This window comes from Pelophylax lessonae (assembly GCF_965119305.1).
Source record: "Pelophylax lessonae genome assembly, chromosome: 4".
Taxonomy (NCBI): Eukaryota; Metazoa; Chordata; class Amphibia; order Anura; family Ranidae; genus Pelophylax; species Pelophylax lessonae.
Window position 1 is genome coordinate 470,488,901 of NC_138771.1, and position 19,768 is coordinate 470,508,668.

Consider the following 19,768-nt stretch of genomic DNA (forward strand, 5'->3'; position numbering starts at 1 on the left):
CCTCCACCCCCACCTGTTCCACTTAGAGGTACACTAGTGAAGAAGCCTACACGATGCTGAGCATGACAGATGAGAGCGATGGGGAAGCCTCACTGTCAGAATCAGGCTCAGTATTTAAACCTGTAGAGAGCAGCGGCACCCTGACAGAGAGCTCTGATGATGGAGTAGTGGTCCCTGCTAAGGTCAGGTGTACCTGACCCCGTTCTTCTGTTGCTGAGGTGCAACAACCACAGGGATCTCATATGCAGCAGAGTGTCGGTGCTTGTGCAGCTCAACCTTCTGGTGAACTGGCAAGCACCAGCGGCCTAGTACATCCTAGTCATGGTCAAACCAGCACTGCAGTAACACTTGGTGACGTGGCGAGTCCCATAAGTGCCATTCAAACTGTTGTGGTGGCTAGCACAAGTAGTGTCCCGCAGCCACCAATAATTCAAAGACATGCCCATAGAGCCCATAGTGTCCTTCCTGATGTGCTTGCTTGGGATTGGGAGCCCATCACTTGAATGGTAACCCACCACCTCTGCAGCTTCCATACTTCACCCATTCACTTGCCAACCCAGAATTTAGGTGGAAACAGCTGATTTTACTGCCCTTGGTTTTTTGAGCTGTTTTTCACAGAAGATCTTTATAGACCTATTGTGGACTAATGCAATTTATATGCCAATCAATTAATCACCGCAAAACCAAATTCGACCCTTGTCAGAGAATTGGCATGGAAACGTATTACTGTTTCCGAATTTAAAACCTTTCTGGGCCTATCCCTCCTCATGGGCATTACTGAAAAGAGTGAGTTGCGGTCATATTGGTCCACTGACCCAATACACCATATGCCCATATTCTCTGCTGCCATGGCCAGGACTAGATACGAGCAAATCTTGCGGTTCATGCACTTCAGTGACAATGAACTCTGTCGTCCTCGAGGTTACCCTGGATATGACCGGCTCCACAAAATTCGGCCCCTCATAAACCACTTCAACCATAAGTTTGCAGCCTTGTATATGCCCCAACAAGCTGTCTGCATTGATGAGTTCCTGATTAAATTTTCTGACCGTCTTGCTTTCAAACAATTTCTCCCCAGCAAGCGTGCCAGATATGGGGTGTATAAGATGTATAAGCTCTGTGACAGGGCAACAGGCTATACATGTAGTTTCCGATTTAGGAGGGAAAAGATAGCAATGTGGAGCCCCCCAACTGCCCAGACTACATGGGGAGCAGTGGCAAGAAAGTTTGGGACTTGTTGTCACCCTTATTCCGGAAGGGGTACCATATATACGTGGACAATTATTACACAAGCGTGCCACTTTTTAGTCACTTTTTTTATTTTGTTATTGCTGCATGTGGCACCATGCAACCTAATCGCCGGGGCTTCCCCAAACGGCTTGTAGATTCCTGACTTAGATGGGGTGAGACTGAGCCTGCTTGAAGTGTAATACATTTCTTGCAGTAAGGTGGAGGGACAACAGGGAATGTTTTCGTTCTGTCCTCCATTCACACAGATACTACAGTCCAAATTGCAACGGTGACTGGTGTTGTTGAGAAGCCCCTCTGAGTCCATGAATACAACCTTAACATGGAAGGGGTGGACTTCAATGGCTAGATGATGGCGCTGTAATTAATTGCCCATAAGGCCAGACGCTGATGCAAAAAAAGTCTGTATACTTATTCCAATTGGCTCTGCTGAACGCCTATGTGCTATACAAAGCGTTAGGTAGAAGTAAATCCTTCCTAAAATTCCAGGAAGAGATCATCACAGCCCTTCTGTATCCAGAAGGTGCTGTGGCCAAAATTCACAATCCATATGCAGTGAGCGGGCTGCATGAGAGGCATTTTCCGGATGCCTTCCCTAGTACTCCTACCCAAAGAACACCCCAAAGAAGATGTCGTGTCTGTAGGAAACGCGAATATAGGCATAACATCCACTATTTTTGTCCCTCCTGTCCTGGCCAACCTGGTCTCTGCATCGGGGACTTTTTTCATCGCTAACACACACTAGTTGAGTATTAGTAGAGGGTACAGCACCGCACAGTCTAGGGCACACTTTTTCACACAGGGTCTCGAAAGAAGTTGGCTATCGCATTTTGAGAGACCTTAGCCTGGAACAGTTTTTTTACAGTTACAAAAAACGTGTAAAAAATAGTTTAAAAAAATTTAAATTAAAAAAAATAAAAAAATAAAAAAGCCAAAAACAGTTGTCGTTTTATTGAGATAATTTTCTGTTCTTACTCTACATTGTAAACGAAGTTGATTTATTGCTTACACATGGCATGGGTATATGTGGAATGACACCCCAAAATACATTCTGCTGCTTCTCCTGAGTACAGGGTTACCATGTCTGAGACTTTTTGGGAGCCTAGCTGTGTACGTGACCCCGAAAACCAATCACCACCTTGAGGTTCTCTAAGGGCATAAATTGCTTATTTTACTTCCTCACTACCTATTACAGTTTCGGAGGCCCTGAAATGTCAACATAGCACAACCCCCCCCCCCCCAAAAATAACTCCATTTTGAAAATTAGACACTCCAAGCTATTTGCAGAGAGGCACTTTGAGTCCTTAAAATATTTTATATTTTGCCACAAGTATCAGGAAGATGGCAAAATTTTTTTTTTTTTTTTTTTTACACAAACTTGTAATTTAAATGATTTATTGCTCAAATATGCCATGGCTATATGTGAAATGACATCCCAAAATACATTTTGCTGCTTTTCCTGAATACGGGGATACCACATGCGTGAGACTTTGGCAGTCTAGCCACATACAGAACCCCGAAAACCAATAACTACCTTCAGGCTTTCTAAGGGCGTAAATTGTTGATTTCACTCCTCACTACCAATCACAGTTTCGGAGGCCATGAAATGCCAAGATAGCAAAAAATCCCCCCTATATTACCCCTTTTCGGAAAGTAGACACCTCAAGGTATTTGCTAAGAGGCACGGTGAGCATTTGAATGAAAGTTCACCAAATTCTTTAACGCATAGTTCTACGCGTTTTTGTGTTTAATAAAAGTCAGCAGCTACAAAAAGTGTAGCATCTGACTTTTAATAAACACACACTCACCTGTCCCACGATCCAGCGATGCGGCCAGCGGGAGCCTCAGTTCTCTTCCTCTTATCCTCACGGCGCCAGCATCTCTAGTGTGGGCACCCGGCTGTGACATCTTGCGGCTTCACAGCCGGGTCCGCACTCTACTCATGCTCTACTCCTTTAGTAAATGCATCCCTTAGACGTGCATTGTGAGTAGAAACAGCAGGAAGCAGAGCCTAGGTATGTAAAGACTAAATATGGCTGCCCCATGTATATATATATATATATATATATATATATATATATATATATATATACAGTATCTCACAAAAGTGAGTAAACCCCCACATTTTTGTAAATATTTTATTATATCTTTTCATGTGACAACACTGAAGTAATGACATTTTGCTACAATGTAAAGTAGTGAGTGTACAGCTTGTATAACAGTATACATTTTCTGTTCCCTCAAAATAACTCAACACACAGCCATTAATGTCTAAACTGCTTGTAACAAAAGTGAGTACACCCCTAAGTAAAAATGTCCAAATTGGGCCCAAAGTGTCAATATTTTGTGTGGCCACCATTATTTTCCAGCACTGCCTTAACCCTCTTGGGCATTGAGTTCACCAGAGCTTCACAGGTTGTCACTGGAGTCCTCTCCTACACCTCCATGATGACAACATGAGCTGGTGGATGTTAGAGACCTTGTGCTCCTCTACTTTCCATTTGAGGGTGCCCCACAGATGCTCAATAGGGTTTAGGTCTGGATACATGCTTGGCCAGTTCCTCACCTTTACCCTCAGCTTCTTTAGCAAGGCAGTGTTCGTCTTGGAGGTGTGTTTGGGGCTGTTATCATGCCATGTGGCCCAGTCTCTGAAGGGAGGGGATCATGCTCTGCTTTAGTATGTCACAGTACATGTTGTCATTCATGGTTCCCTCAATGAACTGTAGCTCCCCAGTGCCGGCAGCACTCATGCAGCCCCACACTATGACACTCCCACCACCATGCTTGACTGTAGGCAAGACACACTTGTCTTTGTACTCTTCACCTGGTTGCGGCCACACACACTTGACACCATCTGAACCAAATAAGTTTAGCTTGATCTCATCAGAGCCCAGGACATGGTTCCAGTAATCCATGTCCTTAGTCTGATTGTCTTCAGCAAACTGTTTGCGAGCTTTCTTGTGCATCATCTTTATAAGAGGCTTCCGAATTTTGGGATGAGAGCTACGCAGACCAATTTGATGCAAAGTGCAGCATATGGTCTGAGCACTGACAGGCTGACCCCCACCCCTTCAACCTCAACAGCAATGCTGGCAGCACTAATATGTCTATTTCCCAAAGACAACCTCTGGATATGACGCTGAACACGTGCACTCAACTTCTTTGGTCGACCATGGCGAGGCCTGTTCTGAGTGGAACCTGTCCTGTTGAACCCCTGTATGGTCTTGGCCACCATCCTGCAGTTCAGTTTAAGGGTCTTGGCAACAATTCTTTTTTTGTTCTTTGCCAAGAGGTGCCATGTTGAACTTCCAGTTACCAGTATGAGAGAGTGAGCGCAATAACACCAAAGTAAACACAGCTGCTCCCCATTCACACTGGAGACCTTGAACACTAATGAGTCACATGACACCGGGGAGGTAAAATGGCTAATTGGGCTCAGTTTAGACATTTTCACTTAAGGGTGTACTCACTTTTGTTGCCAGCGGTTTAGACATTGGCTGTGTGTTGAGTTATTTTGAGGGGACAGCTAATTTACACTGTTATACAAGCTGTACAATCACTAATTTACATTGTAGCAAAGCAAAATGTCATTTCTTCAGTCTTGTCACATGAAAAGATATAATAAAATATTTACAAAAATGTGAGGGGTGTACTCACTTTTGTGAGCTATTGTAACTACAAATTAAACATAGAGACAAGGTTCTTAAACCATTAACACAAATCTAGAAGATTATTGACATCATTCCTGAATATCTTTTATATCATTAGCTACAAATAATGATAATAAAAGATACACCCCCTTTAAATATTTCAAATGATGTTTTACATTTTCAACAAGTTCACTTTTTAACCTTTCTTCCATGCCATACAGATATTTGTCAAGTGACAATCCGCTGTGTAGAGCAATGCTCCATAAAACAAAAACTTTCACAGGGCATCCTGTGAAAAGATAACAGCAGTAATGACAGTGATAATGTGTCTTTAGTTGGGGCTGCCTGGTCAGGGAAAGTGTTTTTAGTGAGAGATGCCTTGTTTCCTGTCTAGCATTGGTACAGTTTGCTGTTTGCGGAGGAGGGAGCAAAGCTCTTGTCCCTGCTGAAAGCAATTCATCTGTAATCTCCTTTTTCTTCCCCTGTTGGAGTTCTATTCATATTCTAATCACAGATTTTCCTTCTCCAAAAAAAAAAAAAAAAACCTCAGCCACTTTATCATCGCCCAAAAGCACTGGCTTTTCACTTATAACATTCAGTTCCAAGACTTTTAACTGTACTGCTTGCAGAATCTCAGAGCTTGCATGCCTCCTCTCCGGGTATGACGATGATCAGCTTCTACATTTTAGAAGATTGACGCGCCAAAGCATTCAACTTCTGCATTAGAAGATAACTTTTTGAAAAAGTTGGATACTGCTTGCAAACCTGGCATCACTTCCCAGCTATTTCAAACCCACCCATGATCGTCATGGCTTCTTCATTAACTGAAATATTACTATATTTTCTATCAAATAGTAAAGGCTAAGCAGCTCTTTGATGTCTAGTAACCCATAGCAACCACAGATCACAGTAGGATTATTTCTGATTGGCTGTAATCGATAACTTTACACACTGTACTTGCGATTGACTAAGCCGTTAAATTTATCTTAGACAAATGAGGCAAAATGATCAAATGTACATTATGCAGACATACGGTTTTGGTAAGTCTAGTGAGGACTAGATTGCAGCAGCCAGGAGTTTTTTTTTTGTAAGGATGGAAGACAAGCCTGTAAAAGTTTAAGTAATAAAGGGTTTTATAATAGAAAGAGGGGGGTTGAAGTGCTGGGATTGCGTAGATTTAAGCCCCCCTTTTCGGAGGAAAGTCTTTATTATTCAAAACAGCCCCACAATGGGCTTCACATTGAGCCTTGCCACCTCCCCATCTGACTACCAGCCATTCATCAGACAGACTGGCCTATCAATGACATGTCTCCCATCAGGGCTCCTATAAAATGATGCTTTTTCCCATGCAACATCAGCAAACATTGTGACTGGTCTGTCTCTGCCCCGCTGGATTACCAAGTGTCCCTTTTTCCACTTCTTCTTCCCCCTTCGCTGTGTCTGTCCATTGCTGAGATAGGGGGGTCAGACATCCCCAGGATTTTGGTCTTGTGTACTGCCCATGGGAAGAGTATGCATTGTGGGATACTGGAAGAAACAGATATGGACTCCACAGGTTAGTAAAACTATCAGCTATACTCCGCACATACTTTTTTATATACAGGCAGCTGCATTAACTAATTCAGTTCCGAAGGAATCCAACTTTCTCAGGACTGATTATTAAACACATCAAACAACCTCATGCAGGAATGTCACTGATGCATTCACTAGTTTTAGACTATTTTATTTCTGTGCAGTTTAATGGATGTTCTGAAAAAGAAAAGGATAATGTGAAGTTGACATTTCAGCAATATTTAAAAGATTAAATCTGATAGCTTAAAAAATTATTCTGTTACTTACAAGTTTCCAATCCTCTTACCTAAGTGACTTACTTGGCACTGGAAATTTGTAAAATTTTTACAATCACGTCCCATCATCACTTGCTGCTGTACTTTTTTTTTTAATTATTATTATCCCTGAAACACCTGTTGCTTGCAGCTAAGATCATTTACATTTTACAGAAACCTGACTTATCAACAAGCGATACTAACCTAGGAAAATAATACAAAAAATAATAATTAATGAGTGAAATAAAGGATTCAAATATTTCATACACTGCTGAAATTTTAAAGTCAATAAATCAAATCTTGTATAATATATATATATATATATATATACATATACATATACATATATATATATATATATATATATATATATATATATATATATATATAATTTTTTTCTATAATTTTATGTATATCTTAAAGAACATGAAGATTTTTTTCCTCCCACTGTGAGACAAGTTTAATGAAAAAGGGAATTTTTTTAAAAACCACTTACTCTTTACTACTTTTTAGGAATGTACTACTCCTAACGATCCTTGGGAATCCTGAGCACTGTATATTCTTTTACTCTCATACCTCTTCATATCTCTACACTTACCTTTTATCTGTACTTACTTTTATTCTTCTCTGATACATCATTACATTAATCTCCTCCATTAAACACTCAGAAGCCAACCATAACTAAATCTTTTAAGGACATCTAACTTTATGCAGGTTATTAACTCAGTTTTTATGCAACAATGTCACTTTTCTCAATAGCAGGGGAGGAATATTAAGCAGCATTATAACCCAGCCTCGGATAAAGTTGTTTCTACACAGTCCAGCTTAAATTAATTGAGATTAAGCTGTTCTGCAAAGCCATTCAAACTAGGACAGAAATATATTATCATAATCATGCTATTTAAAACACTACAAAAGACCTGGAGATATTTAACAACCAGGACTGATTTTTTTTTTTCTTCTTCCTTTCGCAGTCACATCTAAAGTGGGTGATTCTTGAGTATAACGAGTTGTGCCGTCATAAAACATTTAATTTAATAAGAGAGCTTTCTAAGATTTGGGGGCCCACAGCATCCGTGAAGAATAGATGAATTTAAAATATATTAATAAACATTCGCCACAAACATTGGGCTTGGAGGAGCAATATAAATAATATAGCTGGCAATTTTCATGCAATAAATTGTATGAATATTCACTTCAATTATTCAATTGTGTGAAAAGCAAATTCCTCTTCACTTTGAATATCCAATCATGTCATATCACAGATGAAATAGGTAAACAGGAATTTGCTTGTCACATGATTGGATAATTAAAAAGTATGCACGCAATTTATTGTGTGATTATACTCAACTCCTGCAGTAATTCAGATTCAAATGCAAAACCATACAGTTAGTTTTATACATAGTAGATAGATAGATAGATAGATAGATAGATAGATAGATAGATAGATAGATAGATAGATAGATAGATAGATAGATAGATAGATAGATAGATAGATAGATAGATAGATAGATAGATAGATAGATAGATAGATAGATAGATAGATAGATAGATAGATAGATAGATAGATAGATAGATAGATAGATAGATTATTAAAACCAAATTGAAAAGGTATTGAAAAGTGTATCATGTCCATTTAAAATACTGAATTTAAGATTTTGGGGAGTCATTCTTTCATAAATTATATAACCGTATGTTAAGAACTGCATATATCTTAATAACATAAGAGATCTATCTGTCTATCTATATCTATCTATCTATCTATCTATCTATCTATCTATCTATCTATCTATCTATCTATCTATCTATCTATCTATCTATCTATCTATCTATCTATCTATCTATCTATCTATCTATCTATCTATCTATCTATCTATCTATCTATCTATCTATCTATCTATCTATCTATCTATCTATCTATCTATCTATCGTGTGTTCATAGTGAGAAATGCAATATCCCAAGTTTGAGCTGGTCGACAGTGTATTTGCAGTTCCTTTTCATGTAGAAGTAACAAGTGTTAGGTGCAGCGAAACTGGTGATTCTTTGGCGCACAGTAGGCAGTCACCAATATAATCTGTTTAATGGCTTTCCTTAGATCACTATATTTCATTACATGGCTCTTCTTCAGTCGGCTGATCTAATTATTCAGTAGAATGTTAATAACACAGCTGCAGCTAGCAGCTTTACTCCCCATGGAAAGTTTCACACAAAGCATACCACAATATACACATTGTTGCGTACCATAGAAGGACATGCTATAACAGAACGAAGTGTAAAATCAATAAATAAATTAACAAGGATATAAAAACATTACAAAACATGAAAAAATAAATAAACGAATAATACTAGCAATAAACATAATATAATAATATTTAAAAAGTTATCTAAAACAATAATTGCAATTATTTTAGAATACGTCTCTACTTTTTTTACATTTTCCTAATATCCGGTACAAAAATGATATATATAATATATATATATATATATATATATATAATTTATATACACAGTAATTTTTATTGTAAATTTTTATTATAAATGTAACATTTCATCAAAACATTAATGAATTAATACTAAAGCAGTATTTTTTTTTCTTCCAAGGCTTACTCCAAAATGATAAAACAAATTTGATTAAGAATAACAAGTTTCATTTAGTACTTGTATGGAAGAACTTTTTACATCTCTGAAATGTAGAAGTGGGTGATTCAATATGAATTGATCACATTTAAACCAAAAGAAAAAGTTAGTTTTACTTGTTGATCAATGGAAAAACTTGTTTAAAAATACACATTTGAACCCTATATATAAAACCGGATAACATGTAGTAGAACCTAATACCCTTTTTTAAAGCATGTGCCAAATTTTCCCCCCAATAGAAAAGTCCTTCCTGACTGTAAAATTGGCAATCAGGATGAGCATTTTTTAATTTAGCTTAAATATTTATTCCAGAAATAACAATAAGCCAATTCAATGGAGATCTTTTAACTTCTCTTCTTGCATACAATATCGTTTTTTTAATGGGGCAACGTAGGGGGTTTGCAAAAAAAAAAAGACAGTTTGGGGAAGTTACTTTTGAAAGTTGTGTGTAAAGTTTGCAGGGGCTCGTCTCCATGGTGACCATCCCTGGGACGGTTGTCATGGATACCATTGGGAGTAGCGATCAGCCACAGCAAAATATTATGAGTTAGCAGTTCTGTGTGAGCTAAAGGCACCGGGTGAGCTGTTTCTTTGAGAAATCAAAAACTAACAAAAGGGATTGAATGCTGAGGCAGTAAGATCCAATTGAGCATGCGTTTCGCTGCATAATGCAAGTTTCCTGCGGCTTCCAAATAAAACACGAGAGTCTGTAGAACTCTCCGCACACATTTACAACCAGAGGCCTAAGAGGTATCGGAGGTCTCGGAGCACCCATGCCCTATAAAGCTAGGCATGGAGTTATGAGGGGGGTTGGAAGGCTACCCTTTCTCAGAAACTTAACGGCAAATCTATCCTCTTCTTATTGATAACATTTGCAACATGTCTTATTTTTATTGGCTAGTAAAATACCAACCAGGTGGCCTTCCTATGCATGATCTGGGCACCAATTAAATAGACCCAGATATAGGATGTAAAATGGCTTACTTAGAACTAGTGGTCTTTGAGATCAGTTATAATTACTTTGAAACGCTAGCTCTCTAGCTGGAATGTGATTGCATGGGAAAACACAAAACAAACACATCTCAAATCCATAGAAAATACATCTCAAATACCCCAGTGTGCTGGCCCATATCCATAGAGTGTTATACCATGATAACCAATAAGAGAAGGAGTAATAGATCAAGTTAATCAATAGCCGTTATCACTTAAAGTATATGTAAACCCAATCTCTAAAATCTTATATAAGCTTTAACATATCATTGTCATTTATCCTGGGTTCACACTACTTCAATGTCAGACATTGCATATGATTCGCACCACATTGCTGTGCAGATCATATGCGATGTCTGTGCAATGCGAATTCAGCCATACAGTTGTATGGCTGAACTTGCATTGGATTCGCACGAAAAAGGTGCAGGAACCTTTTTTTTCCCCACACTGGAATCGGATCACAAAGGTGTTCACACCCATGTAATCCAATTCCTGTCCGAATTCAGAGTTTGCACTGCAATCTGCCATCCAATCTGGGGTTGTCATTAACTTTGTATTAACACCCATAGCGGTTCGCAGAAGGCAGAGGGTAAGGAGATGTGATGCAGGAACCTGCACTAGAATCGTGCTGGTTCCCGCATCACAGTAGTGTGAACCCAGGCTTAAAGTCATATTAAATATTTTTAAGTCTGTATCTTTAAAAAGAATAACACATGCCAATCCTGCCATTAAGGTTAGGCATGTTTTGGTATAGGGTGACAATGCTCCAGGTTCCCTATTTGTGCCTCAGTGTTGTCACCCTGGTGAAAGAGCTACTGATAGAGATTAAAAATGTGCATTTCAACACACATTGCATAGGCATGGCCAACTGTTGTCACCATAAAGAAGCCTGTCTTAAGAAATGCCATGGAGCCATCACTGGAGGTTATATAGCAAAGATGCTGCAGGAGATCAGCAAAACTGAGATGTAACAATGGATGAAAAAAAAGAAAAGTATTTTATTGAAAAAAAGAACTGTCAGCTTTTTTTGATACATGGTGCTTTAAGAAAATAATCACTCATTTTGTGGCAGTCTCTGAAAAACGATCCACTGGGAATTGTACAGAAGTGGCTGATGGGCATTCAGGAGGCAATATTGCTGCCTACTGAATGCCTGTTTTTTTTTTGACAGCCGAACAAGGTCTTTAAGTGGAAATACCACGCTACAACTGCGAGCCTAGTGTTTAGCTAGCACTTGTGGCGCAGCTCCATTCACTTGCATGGGTGGCTTTCGGTAGCAGTACTGCCTGCTAAAGGCAACAGGGGGTATAACTTTTGTCGTGGCGCTCCACAAAAAAGACGCAACTGCCCCTATATGTACAGGGCGGTCAGGTCACTATTAAACTTTGTGACAAGTGTAGTGGTGGAGGGTAGGAGAGCATTAATTAACATGGTACAGCTAACGTGGAAATTGTTCATATGAAGTGGTGTCTGCAAAATGAATAGGATAATGTGTAAAGAGTTAAAGCCACATTTGAACAATTGTGTTTTAAAGCATATGTTCTGACACACTATAAAGCATGTGTTGTGGTTTCCCATAAAAATTGGGGGAGATTTACTAAAACTTGAGCATTTAAAATCTGGTGCATCTGAACATGGTAGCACAATCAGCTTCCAAGTTCAGCTTTTCCAAATAAGCTTTGACAATAAAACCTGGAAGCTGATTGGTTTCTATGCAGAACTGCAACAGATTTTGATCTCCCCAGTTTTAGTAAGTCTCCTAGTGTGTGTCCCAATCTTAGCACTGCAGTGCATTGCATTTGAAAAAAAAATTATTGTCTGAGTATTTTCTGCATTTTAGTGTATTGTGCGGTCCATAGAAGTCAATGGGAATGCATCAAAAGCTTGTAGCATGCATTTTGAGGCAGTGGCAACAGATATAAATTAGCTTTGTTCAATGACTGTTAATTCTTTCCAATCCTAATTCTAAACTCAAAATACATAGAAAAGTCGAAACGCAGCAAAAGCATACCAATGCACAAAGGAAATGCATGTTGATGCATGACAACGTACCCACCTAAAGCTACAAAAAACATAACTCACGCGCATCGATCCTAATGGGTCCTAAATAACCATGGGAGTAGAGATAAGCAAATGGATTACACAATCTGGCCAAACCAGTGAATCGGCTCTTTTTTCTGCGAATCATGAATTTTCAAGTGAATATGCATGTGTAGGTTTGTCTGGTAAGCAAAGAATCATGCAGTTAAAAAAAAAAAACAGCATAAAGGCAGTCAGCAGCAGGATAGCTAAAAGGATTTACACTTTTGTCTTGCGTAAGGGCACTGGGGAAGGAGCACTTTGCAAAATGGAAGTTAACTTTTTAAAAAATAAAATAAACTGCGTTCACATTACTCAATTGTGTGCAAGGGAAATTTAAAAAACAGGATTATAATTTCTTTTTTTTGGATGATTGAAGGGAAAAAAGCTTCTCTGTTTTCATTATTCCTAGAACATTTACTTTGAAAGTGAACAGTCTCCGCTCCCTTAGTAATCAATCGCATTATCTGTATGACGATTGTACAGTCTGCCTTTTGGATTTGGAATTCCTCTGAAAATAAACGCTGAGACATGTGGGCCGATGTGATTGGTTTTATATTTTCTGTACAGGGTGGAAGAAAAGTTCTAGCACTATATAAAGGAATATTATTAATAAAATACATTTTCACATTCATATGACTAAATACAAAATAGCACTTTACTTCAATTTGATCTGTTGAATAATTTGCTCAACTGTAACAGGAAACCTTGGGGGTCGATTTACTAAAACTGGAGAGTGCAAAATCCGGTGCAGCTGTGCATGGTAACCAATCCGCTTCTAACTTCAGTTTGTTCAATTAAGCTTTGACAAGAAAAAATGGAAGCTGATTGGCTTTTCTGCAGAGCTGCACAAAATGTTTCACTCTCCAGTTTTAGTAGATCAACCCCTATAAGTTTTTAATGGACACCATTAACTTCCTGTTTGGTAATTGCATACAAGAAAATTGTCAAGTGTATTTTAAATTCTTCAGCAAAAATATAACCTATTATAGATTATCAATCTTTAGATGTGGTGGCTGCATTAGTTGTCTTTTTTTTTTTTCTCCTTTATTTTATCCTGGAAAACTTACCAGTAACCCATGTCCTAGGGTGACAATACTCACTCACTGTACTGCATCTATAGAGGAGCGGAGTTGTCACCCAATTCACCTGATTTAGATACCTCCATTCCTCACCTCCCTTAGGTGGGAAGGAGCAGTTTAGTAGTTCACAGAAGATAACTGGAAAGCTGATTACATTGTTTGAGCTTTGTACAGAAAATAAAAAGCCTTGGAACTCTGGTAAGATCGACAAGTATTTTTCTGTACTTTTACTGTACGTAACTTGAAAAAAAAAAATAAAAGAAATCGTCATATCAAAAGACTGGTAATCTGTAATATGCTAAAAAAAATGTTGTGGGCATAGATATATTTTAAGATCTTGCTAGTATCACCACAAGCAGACATTGAAAGGAATAGAAGTGCCAAAAATGTAAATTTCAGTGCGGGTGTAAGATTTTTGCTTACATTGCCGCTTTTTTTTTTTTTTTTTTTAGCAGCTTTATTATAACCCATTTATGTAAGCAGGATTGAGTGACAATTATCATTCAGAATACAAAGGAATGTAATATTGGTGTTTTCTCTAAAGAACCCCAAATTAGATTGTATCTGCGACTTATAAACCCGAGTGATATAGAGCTGGTGGAAACAAAGCAAAAAAGGGCTTTTACTATTAAAGTCATGATTTCTTTGCCAAAAAGCTTCCCAGAAACTGTCCAAACACTTAAGACTTATCTGGGTGCTACGCGTAATCATTCACAATGGCCACATCTAAAGTGAATATTGCATTACATTGTAGCATTAATGAGGATATTGACAGATTAGGCAAAAATAAGTTATGTCCATGAACGTTAATTATAGCCCTATCCATTGGTAAGCAACGTTAAGTTAGGACTGTTTCCTCTCAGGTTGGAACTACTGGAGTCTTATACCATCATGTCCTCCTGGTTATGCTATACCAGTCCGATTTGAAACTTACCAGGTCTTATATCATATTATCCCTGCAGTTCTAATGTTGTTATCACGTGTTTGTAACTGGCGGACTGAAGTCATTGTATTTTCTGCTCTTTCCATATTATGACTTGTACAATGCAACCTGTTGTTAAATCAACGAATTACAACAAAAAAATGATAGCCCCATAACGGGCCATGTGACTGCATTGGGGCCTAAAGATGTGTTACTACACAGGGATTTACAGCATGTGCCAATAAGGTTTGGATAAGATGAAAGCACCGGACCGGAAGATTTCCCCCCTTAATGACCAGGCCATATTTTGCGATTCGGCACTGCGTTCTTTTAATGGACAATTGCGCGGTCGTGCTACGCTGTACCTAAATAAAAATGATGTCCTTTTTTGCCCACAAATAGAGCTTTCTTTTGGTGGTATTTAATCACCTGTGCAATTTTTATTTTTTGCGCTATAAACAAAAAAAAGAGTGACAATTCTGAAAAAAAAACCCCACAATATTTTTCCCATTCTGCTATATAACATTCTCAAAAAAAAAAAATGTAAAATTCAAAATGTTTTAACATTTTAGGCCAATTTGTTTTCTGCTACATATTTTTGGTAAAAAAATTGCAGTAAGCGTATTTTAATTGGTTTGTGCAAAAGTTATCGTGTCTACAAACTAGGGGAAAGATTTATGTCATTTTTATTGTTTTTTTTTTTACTAGTAATGGAGGCAATCTGCGGTTTTTAGCGGGACTGCGACATTGCGGCAGACAGATCGGACCCCTAACTGACATTACTACAGTGACCAGTGACATTACTACAGTAATCAGTGCTAAAAATATGCACTGTTACTGTAATAATGACAGGGAAAGGGTTAACATTGTGGGTGATCAAGGGGTTAAATGTGAGCCTAGGGGAGTGATTCTAACTGTGTGGGGGCATGGCTTGTGAAATGATCATAGAGACCTGTGATCCTATATAGAAGGATCACAGGGGCTCTATGATCATTCCAGGGAGAAGGACGGTCAGCTGTGTTTACAACAGCTGACTGTTCTTCTCTCTCAGCAGGGAACGATCACGGGTGTCAGGCAGCAATCGGAGCTGCCTGACCCATGTATCGGCTTCCCCGCTGCCAAGCCCCCTAGCTGAAGGCGCGCGACCGATGTAGGTCTACGTTGGTTTGCGCAGGAGAGCCACCCGCCGCCTTTTTACTGCCTTTTACAATTTGTAATAAAAACATATTTGCAGTTCTGAAGCTTTCCTCCAACCACTTTGCATAATATTTTATATATACTGTGGTTCTGTACTTGCTAAATAAGCTGCAGAAATCTCCCTCCACTTAGTCTGGCTGCAGCCATTTTAACTATGGGCAGCTGAAGCTGTTGCCTCTTCACTTCCTGGATTTACACAGACACACACAGGCACACACACACACACACACATATATATATATATATATATATATATATATATATATATATATATATATATATATACTGTGTGTATATATATATATATATATATATATATATATACACAGACACACTCACATTACTCCTCTGTGGATGAATACTCATGGATTTCTGCAGTCTCCTGTTATCTCCACCCTCATCCAGCCCCCTCCAGCTTTGCAGCTCTCATTGGCTCTCCTATGACTCACCCCCTCCTCCCTTGCTGGTAAACTCTCACGAGAGTTAGAGAGAGCTGTGCATGATGTCATTACCTAGGCTTTATACCAGACAAGAAGGAGGAAGTGGGCTGTATAAGGTATTTACTGGCAGAAGAAAAATGTTTTTTTTTATTATCCAAAGTTAAAACAAGGGCAGAGGATTTATTAGATGGAAATATGAAAAAATGACTGAAGAGCCGAGAACTAGAGAGACATTGAGCCATTTTATGCTTTTGCCATGCTGTTACCACTTTATTTATGTTCTCTAATTAGTTAGCTGCTGCTTGTCCAATATCTATTTGTTGGGGACAGGTTCCCTTTTAAAAAACTTGTTAAGATAAAAATATTGCAGCTGCCACTGTTGATTTGTTTTTGCAGACGTTCTGCGGGGCTGTCATCATTATCTTTAAAGCCAGCCATAGATGAATCAAAGTTTGAAGACTTTTTAGGTATAAAAATCCGCGCTTAGAAAAAAAATTTTAGGTAGAAAAATCAGCGCATAGAATTAAACACTGACATTATATATTTATTTTTTCATATATTGGTTGCTTTTTCACTGGAGATCTATTTTGGAATATTGTTTTCTCACATTCAGTGCACTATGTATGTTATGTGTGGATTTTTTTGCATATATTAGCACATTTTTTCACATTTTTGATTTTATACTTATTATATATTGATTTTTTGTATGATATTTTTATGATACTATCTGTGTATTTTAGCGTTGATTTTTATACCTAAATGATTTACTGTACGTGGTGACACTACAAAAAATGGCTGCTATCACCCTGTTTTACACAGTTATTTGTATCGGTTCACTTATTGGTTAGCACATTGGTTCATTTTCCCCAAAGATTGAAGATTCAATCCATCTATGGGTAGGCTGGTTGTACTTAACTAGATCCATCAATCAATTTCAGTGCAACCAGCCTGTCGGATTTTTTGCATGCAATTCCTGCAGACAGCTACAGTCGCTGGCAGTGATCATTGTGTTCTACCGGCAGGGAAGGCTCCCCACTGGCAGAACACAATAGCACTGCAAGAGGGATTCCCTCATCTACACTGACTATGTTAATTGGGGAATCAAGTGATTTTCATTCGGCGAGGTTGCAGGAAAGCATCTATAGCTTGCATTAGATCGTAAGCTCCACAAGTAGGGCCCTCCTACTTCTCTTGTATCAAATTGAACTGTAAGTCTACGGTCTCATTATATTTTTTACAGAGCTGTGCAAACTGTTGGTACCATATAAATCTTAATTTTATTTAAAAAAAAAATTGGTAGTTCCTTTTGCAAAGTATTTGTACACTTACTTTAGTGAATAAGGTAACGTTGTGTTCGCTCTGAATACTCAATTATGTATAGGGAAAATACAAAAAAAACACAATTTAAATAATTGTTGTGATCACAGATTAACCACTTTACCACTAGAGCATTTTGCTGTCTTACGTCTGGGCCACTTTTTGCGATTCGGCGCTGTGCGACTTTAACTGACAATTGCGCGGTCATGCAACGCCGTACCCAAACGAAATTTACATCCTTTTTTTCCCACAAACAGAGCTTTCTTTTGGTGGTGTTTGATCACCTGTGCGATTTTTACTTTTTGCGCTATAAACAAAAAAAGAGCGTTTATTTTGAAAAAATAACAATATTTTTAACATTTTTTTCTATGAAATTCCCCCCAAAAAAGATGTAAAAACCAATTTATTTTTTAATTTTTGGCCAATTTGTTTTCTGCTACCCATGTTTGGTAAAAAAAATCACAATAAGCGTATTTTGTTTGGTTTGCGCAAAAGTTATTGTGTTTACTAACTAAGAGAAAGATTTATGTCATTTTTGGTGTTTTTTTTTTTAACGAGTAATGGCGGCGATCTGCGATTTTTTTTTGCGGGACTGCGACATTGTGGCGGACAGATCGGACCCTTGACTGACATTTTTGACACTTTTGGGGGTACCAGTGACATTACTGCAGTAATCAGTGCTATAAATATGCACTGTTACTGTAAAAATGACACTGGCAGGGAAGGGGTTAACTTTATTGGAGAGGGAGGGGTTAATGTATGCCTGGTGCTTACTAACGTGTGGGGGGGAGGTGACTGAGTGAGCCAGAAACAGATCGAATGTTCAGCTATGCTGAACACTCCGATCTGTCACTCCCTGTCACTTAGGAGATCCACCCGCTCTGTTTACACAGGCGGGCGGATCTCCAAACTGGATTCCCCGACGATCGGGGCAGAGCAGCGGCGATCGCAGCCGCTCCTCCCCCGGCCCGACTCCCGCTGTGAATGAAAACAGCGGGAGCGCGCCTCAGGTGACGCGCGAGCGCCGCCTACAGGGGGAGGAGTCTGGCGACGTAGGTCTACGTCGTCAGACCTACAAGAGCCACTTTGCTGCAGTAGCAGCACAGTGGCTAGTGTTAAAGTGGTTAAAGGGGTTCTAAAGGATGAAAGTTTTTTTTTTTTAACCTTCATGTATTCTATGCATGAAGGTCAAAACCTTCTGTGTGCAACAGCTCCCCCCAACGCCCCCGGCTCTCCCCCCTGAACCTTACCTGAGCCCCCTCCGATCCAGCAGTGTTTACGATAGCCTTGGTTGTATGGGGACTCTCCCTCCCCATTAGCTGAGACAGCAGGGAGAGCTCATTGGCTCTCCCTGCTGTCAATCACAGCCAGTGAGCCAATAAGAAGAGAGTGGTGGGTGAGCCACAGCTCTATGTGTCTTATGGACGCATAGAGCAGTGGCTTAGGAGCGAACATGCAGCGGTGCCTGCAGGGAAAGTGGCTTTCTCTGGGGGCATATCACAAGGGGGAGGAGCCAAGAGCACCAACATGTGACCCGAAAAGAAGGGGATGAGAGCTGCTCTGTGCAAAACCACTGCACAGAGCAGGTAAGTATAATATGTTTGGTATTTAAAAACCAAAACAAAACCAAAGCTTTTATATCACTTTGAAGTACGCCTATGCTTTGCAGGGCTATAGGCCTCAGGAAAAGGAGAGAGTCACATGCACCCCATTCCTAGAAATCTGGGTGTGAAGAGGGTAGTTACTAAAACTGGAGCACACATAATCTGGAACACATGGTGAGAAATCAGCTACTAATGTTAGCTTGTTCAGTTAAATTGAAACAGAAATCCACAGAGTACTTACCTCCATTCCAGCGATGTGACTGTTGGATCCCTTGCCAGCCTCTGACATCTTCTTCCAGGCTTCTTCTGGGTGATGGGTTCTAAGCCTCTTCATTAGCCAGTGGGGATGCGCATGCGCATGGGAGTCTTTCCTCTTGACACACTGGGACAGTGGCGAGAATACATTCAATAGAGGACTGTAACGCTTTTCTCTTCTGTAATAAAATGCTGCCTGCTCACTTTTTTTTAAAACTTTAGTTCTACTTGAAAGAGAAATCATTTGTGAGAATAAAAAAATTGGCAAACAGGCAGGGTTTTAATGTAGAAGTGACATACTATATCTCTCCTGTATTAAAATGCCATTACCTGCTTGTATGCCCTGTACACTGAGCTGTGTATGTGTAGCTCAATATACAAATTTTGTCAATGAGATGAATAAACTAGGGATCGACCGATTATTGGCAAAGCCGATATATCAAGGGCCGATATGCACTTTCCATGATATATCGGAATCGGCCCCTGAGGTTACCGATATTGCCAATATTTCAGGAAAGTG

General features: G+C 39.1%; 1 protein-coding gene across 3 annotated transcripts in view; it reads left to right on the top strand.

The window, feature by feature from the left end:
* The first annotated feature begins 6,139 nt into the window (after positions 1-6,139).
* Positions 6,140-19,768, top strand: part of RFX4 (regulatory factor X4) — a 131,379-nt gene continuing 117,750 nt past the window's right edge. For 2 of the 3 annotated variants that reach the window (XM_082256640.1, XM_082256639.1), the window contains exon 1: positions 6,140-6,453. In XM_082256640.1, coding sequence (XP_082112766.1) covers positions 6,411-6,453 — 43 coding nt within the window. In that variant the 5' untranslated portion in view covers positions 6,140-6,410. The remainder of the gene's footprint in view (positions 6,454-19,768) is intronic. The other variant, XM_082256638.1, reaches the window with a different exon arrangement.